The sequence below is a fragment of the Cottoperca gobio genome, chromosome 5 (assembly GCF_900634415.1).
Source record: "Cottoperca gobio chromosome 5, fCotGob3.1, whole genome shotgun sequence".
Taxonomy (NCBI): Eukaryota; Metazoa; Chordata; class Actinopteri; order Perciformes; family Bovichtidae; genus Cottoperca; species Cottoperca gobio.
The window spans coordinates 15,084,113-15,090,112 of record NC_041359.1 but is presented as its reverse complement, the minus strand read 5'-3'; the positions used below and the strand labels follow the sequence as shown (position 1 = coordinate 15,090,112).

Sequence of the window (6,000 nt, the reverse complement as noted above, 5' to 3'; positions counted from 1 at the left end):
AGAACAGGGCATCTTTCCTGATGATCTGTCTAACGTGGCCAGGCGATTGTGGGGTGACAGCGGCATACAGAGTTGCTTTAAACGGTCGCGAGAGTACCAACTCAACGACTCTGCAGCATAGTGAGTGTGACTTCATGTGTATTTTATACTGTGATGATGCCCCTTAGAACACACTTTTGTTCCTACGTACCCTCTCCTACTTGTACATCAATCATTGTGCAATCGGCTCTTGCATTCACCGACTATGTGTCACCCTTATATATACAGTCTATGGTTTCACCTCTGTAAATGTACACGTGGCCAAGAAACCTCACAGCTATCTGTTAAATGTGCTCTTTCTCTCATCCTGCACACCTAATTTTCTTTTATTAGTTTTGGAACTCTTAAATGTTATTTTAATAGGATTATAAAACGGCAGAAGTCTCAGTAAAAAAAGGTTTGGGTTCGTATTTAGTTCATGATTGTGCTGATTTTAATTTGATGTTGATGTTTTAAAGGGCTGTTTAATATTCCTGCCATCAGGGATGTTGTTCTCTTGGTGTCCATTCAGCCTCTGTCATATGCACAGCAGTGAAAAACCTGTCTTTAACTTCTCGAGGGAGCTATAGAGACGGGAAATATAGTCCAATAACTTCCATTTAGTGATTATTTCTTCCTCTCTGGGTTTGATTCTTTAATATTGTAACTTAGTTAGCAGAGAACATAATAGTTTGTCTTGAGGGATGAAAGTATTGCATTGGCCACCATTAGCCTCCAAGGGAACTATGAGAATTGATGATTTTTTTATTATCACATAAGTGACAACTTTGTTTTTTTGGAAGAAGTTGATTAACTTTGTGGCAGCGCTTTAAAAGTTTTGTTATGGCTGCTATGATGAGATCATTTATTATGTTTTCATTCACTTCAATAAGTCTGCCAGGTCATTAGTTATTGTTAAACTGTGGATGTGACACACATGAATAATGAGATATTTACAACTGCAACGCTGGATATTTATCTCTTTCTGTCTGTGAAGCGAAGGTTGACCGGGCTTCTAACGCTCCCAGCTAGCCTTGGATGATGATGCAATGCTTGTGTAAGTGGAGCAGGTTTTGTCAAGCATAGAGAAGATGCTTCCACACTCTCATACTGACCAACAGTGCGTGCGAAAGCAGAGAAAAGGCCAAAATGGATAGAGAGAGATTAAGAAGAGTTGTTGACGTAGAACTAGAAGAGGGCAACAATGAAGGAAGTGCAGCCAATTTGATAGACGAGAGAAGGAGACAACTGACTGTCTTTTTCCTTTTGTGTGACATTTAACTTGCATCTCTATGTTGCATAGATCCTGTGTAATGTTGTTTTCAACATTGTTGCATACTTAGTGCTCTTTCTTCAAGTAACTGACGCACCGACATTATCTTACTTTCAAATTCACAAAATTGGAGCAAATTGGTTGGAACATGCATGTTTCCATCCTACCACTGAGAATATAGCATATAGAACCAGAGGGTCTAGTGGTAATAGCCAGTTATTGGATATCAAACTTAGAGCATATGCACATGGGTAGCCTAGAATGGCCTCGTACATTAAAATATACCAGTGCTGCATCCTGTAAATAGCAAGTGAAGACCGTTCGACCAGACTGTACGATGTGCAGTCATGAGTCCTGTAGCCTGAATTCGAAATGTTTCTCAAAGCAGCGGGAACACACAGCATGTGCAGAGGATCGGCATCCGCGCTCTGACCTCATCTCGATCTCTACAAGCATACACCAAGCAATGCCCAGCACAGATTGGAGTTACAACAAAACACTAATATTAACTTAAAAGGTGATTTATATTTTATTTGCTTCACAAAAAAAAAATCTGTTATATTTAAGGTTTACTTTTTACCGGATTTCTACCCAACCATCGTTTGGAGCTGCAGTTGTGGGAGATAACAACCGATGTATTGGACTCAAACCTGAGTAATTAATTTGGTCATAATTTAATTATTACAAAACCTTCACATAATCCCTTGAAAGGCACTTAAACAGTCTAATGATTAGACTTATAGCATTAGACTCTAATCAAAATGCTATAAAGTTAATTAATTAATAATTAATATGATCTGTTATTGAATGCAGCAGAACATGGGTCACTTTGCTAGAATCCTGTGTGTGTGTTTTCCTCTCTCTTGCAAATCAATTTGAAATCTCTCGCTCTCTCTCTCGCTCTCACTCTCTCTCTCGCTCTCGCTCTCGCTCTCGCTCTCTCTCGCTCTCACTCTCACTCTCTCTCTCGCTCGCTCTCACTCTCTCTCTCTCTCGCTCTCACTCTCTCTCTCTCGCTCTCTCTCTCTCTCACTCTCTCTCTCGCTCTCTCTCTCTCTCGCTCTCTCTCGCTCTCACTCTCTCTCGCTCTCTCTCTCGCTCTCACTCTCTCTCGCTCTCTCTCTCGCTCTCTCTCTCTCTCGCTCTCACTCTCTCTCTCTCTCTCTCGCTCTCGCTCTCTCTCTCTCGCCCTCTCTCTCTCGCTCTCTGTCTCTCTCCCGCTCTCTGTTTCTCTCTCGCTCTCGCTCTCGCTCTCGCTCTGTCTCTCTCGCTCTCAGTTACCTGAATGACCTGGAGAGGATAGCTAAAGCAGATTACATCCCCACCCAGCAGGATGTGCTCCGAACTCGGGTCAAGACCACTGGCATCGTGGAGACTCACTTCACTTTCAAGGAGCTGCACTTCAAGTAAGGCCGTATAGCACTGTTTTGATATCAACGTTAAAATAATATCTCCACTCTCACCCCGTCTCCTTTTTTGTTGTTGTTATCAAAACAAGCGATTAAGCCATTTGCAACCAATGTGAGAGTCGAGGAAACTCTTAGCAGCTCACCCACAATGAGAGGGTGTATTTGACCCCCACAGTTTTCACCCATTTCTCATCCTTCCTTGCAGCGTTATTTGGTGATACATAAAAAACTGCTGGTTGTCAGTTTGTCTTACACAAGAGCACATGAAACATACTGAATAAAATATAACTGTCCTTGGTGCTATTTTAGGAGAGCAATGAGGCAAAGACCTAGCTTGGATATTAAAGTAAAGTCTGTCCTCTTACATTCTTTTTATTTTATTGACTTTGGCCGTATCTGCGTAAGAAGTAACATCATTATACCAGCCTCCTCCGCACCCACTCTAAACAAATTGCAAATAATTAATTTTGTTCTCAACATTAATAGCATCAAAGGGCAACTGACCCTTCTGGCATGAAATACGCAACTCAGCTACTTAGAAGCCAAATTTATACCAGCAACTAAAAGCTTAATTATCCCGATTGAACTGAGAGCTGAGTAAATAAATTAGTTTCTTCCCACTGTACGCTCGCTCAATAAAATCAGAGCTCTATCGTATAGTGCTAACATGTGAGTCCTCCATGGTACATTACTGTAGATCTTACATAAAATATGCTCTGACCGAGCACTCATGTGTGGGATAGTAATGGATGTATAGATTTATATCTTGATAGCGGATGTGCGAGAGATGCAGTAAGTGCAAACCTTTTATAACGGGACCTATACTAAAGCACATCCAAGTCTGGCATAGTGTATGTTACAAAATGTGGGTGGATATATATATATATATATATATATGTGTATGTACGTCTCGAGTTGTGTTAAATATCAACACTTCGTAAAGCAGCTAAGCCGATCTGGATGATTTTCCTTTTAGAAAGCAGCCACATGGCTCTGGTGTGACCCGTTTCCTGATAAACTCTCTGATATTTACCTTCTGCCACAGCCTCAATATTTGGCCTGAATAATACATGGAGGCAATCAATAATAACAAAAGTCACGTTTTTATAATTCTGTCCCGTTTGCCTTAACAAGTACGGAAAGGAATAAACTTAAAGATACAGAGAAGTGTCATCTTTTGACAATGGCTTAATTTAGACTTAAACACCTCATATTTATCTCTGTATTATCCAAATATGGCCGCTGCCCTTCATGTGGTGGAACGTCTTCTCATCAGCTGTCTGTGGGGCTGAATAAAGAGGCCTGTCTGCCTCTCGCAGTGCTGCATTGACGCCTGCTGTCTTTTCTTAGATTTCTGACAAATGTCTCCACCTCTTCCCCACTTTTGTTCTCATAACAGCCTCATGAAAACTTAATGCACATCCAGGGATGAAATGTCAATCTAACTTTCCATTTCCTTCCTTCTTCGCCCTCATCCTTCCTGAACTATCATCTTCAATATCTCTATCACCTTCACCTTACTGTCTTTCATCGTGACCTCCTTCCTCCACACACTATGTTTTTGTTTTTTTGCCTCATCCCCTTTGCAGAATGTTTGATGTTGGAGGCCAACGCTCGGAGAGGAAGAAGTGGATCCACTGTTTTGAAGGAGTCACAGCCATTATTTTTTGTGTTGCACTGAGTGCTTATGACCTGGTGCTGGCTGAGGATGAGGAGATGGTAAGGACAAATCCACCTTCTCGTCATGGATGATATAAGTTTACGAGCTTCATAAATCTGCTCTTTGGCTCATTTGCAGTATGAGGTAGTTTAGATTATAAGGCATTAAAAGGCACTTAAAATAATTTTTATTATAGCCTAATAATGGTGAGCTCCAGTTGGGGAAACTGGATCGATGGACTTTAACGATCCATTTACAGTTGAACGAATGAGTTATTTATGTAGTAAAAGCTCGTTTTTGTGACTTGAACCATTTGACCCCAATTTCTTGAACTGCTTATGCTTGTAAAAGAAAGTGCTCAGGAGAGACTTGGCCTCAAGATGCTCTGAAGACCCTCCTCTGCACTTGTTACTGCTCGCATATTAAATATTAAACAACACTGTCCCCTGGTGGCAGCTCTGATGTGTTGTTGTGCTTCAGTGGAGGCCGTAAACCATGAACGACTTTGCTTCTCTTTAGAACCGAATGCATGAGAGCATGAAGCTGTTTGACTCCATCTGCAACAACAAGTGGTTCACTGAGACCTCCATCATCCTCTTCCTCAACAAGAAGGATCTCTTTGAGGAGAAGATCACTCGCAGCCCCCTTAACATCTGCTTCCCAGAGTACACAGGTACACAGTGCCGGATTATTAACAAATCACAACATGAGAATACGTAATCTGTCGTTTTAATAACAAATCACTTCCTCATCTTTCCAAACTGTTGCTTCCTAGGAGCCAACAAGTTTGACGAGGCAGCCAGTTACATTCAGACCAAGTTTGAGGACCTGAACAAGAAAAGGGACACAAAGGAAATCTACACCCACTTCACCTGTGCCACTGATACTAAGAACGTGCAGTTTGTCTTTGATGCCGTCACTGACGTGATTATTAAGAACAACCTGAAAGACTGTGGTCTTTTCTAAAGGTAGGACCGAGGGATGATGAAATATAAAATGTTATCCAACAGATTTAGGTCATTTAGGGGAACTAGAGCTGAAATGGTGAAATCAATCGGTCGATGAATCTTTAAGCAAAAAGGCCCAAAGATCTCTGCCTCTAGCTTCTCGAATGTGAATATTTGTAGTTTTTCGTACAGTAAACTGAATATCTTTTGTGTTTTGAACTGTTGGTCGGATAGGGAGCAAACAATTAAGACTAAACAAAGAATCAATTCATCCAGAAGAAATTAGCCAGATGACTCCATAATGAACGTAATCACTAGCTGTAGCCCTAATTTAATGAAACCGATGACGTCCTAAAAGTGAGAACTTTCTAACTTCTAGCCGCTCTAAATGTGCATGATTAGTTAATTTGACAAACATGCATTAACTGTTATTCACTTTCTTTATTGGATTAGTAAAACTGGCACAATTAATACACTGGAGCTACTTACTGCATTTAGTTTCTTTGAGCACAACTTGTTAATATTGCAAACAAACAATCTGACGGGGGTCGTGCTGGATTACACTCACCTTTTCAGCGCGACCTGCCAGGTCACATTAGCTGCCTGCTGTTTGCTCTTAGGTCCGATCTGCAGGTCTCGAGATCCACTTTCCGAGGTGACCTTTTATGTATTAATTATGTTATGTGTAGACAC

At 41.0% G+C, this 6,000-nt stretch overlaps 1 protein-coding gene across 1 annotated transcript in view; it reads left to right on the top strand.

Moving 5' to 3' along the window:
- Positions 1 to 6,000, top strand: part of gnai2b (guanine nucleotide binding protein (G protein), alpha inhibiting activity polypeptide 2b) — a 41,114-nt gene that overhangs the window by 33,384 nt on the left and 1,730 nt on the right. Inside the window, exons 4-8 of the mRNA XM_029430829.1 lie at positions 1 to 120; positions 2,569 to 2,697; positions 4,290 to 4,419; positions 4,880 to 5,033; positions 5,136 to 5,328. The exon at positions 1 to 120 is cut by the window's left edge and continues 41 nt beyond it. Of these exons, the coding sequence (XP_029286689.1) occupies positions 1 to 120; positions 2,569 to 2,697; positions 4,290 to 4,419; positions 4,880 to 5,033; positions 5,136 to 5,326 (724 nt within the window). The 3' untranslated portion in view covers positions 5,327 to 5,328. The remainder of the gene's footprint in view (positions 121 to 2,568; positions 2,698 to 4,289; positions 4,420 to 4,879; positions 5,034 to 5,135; positions 5,329 to 6,000) is intronic.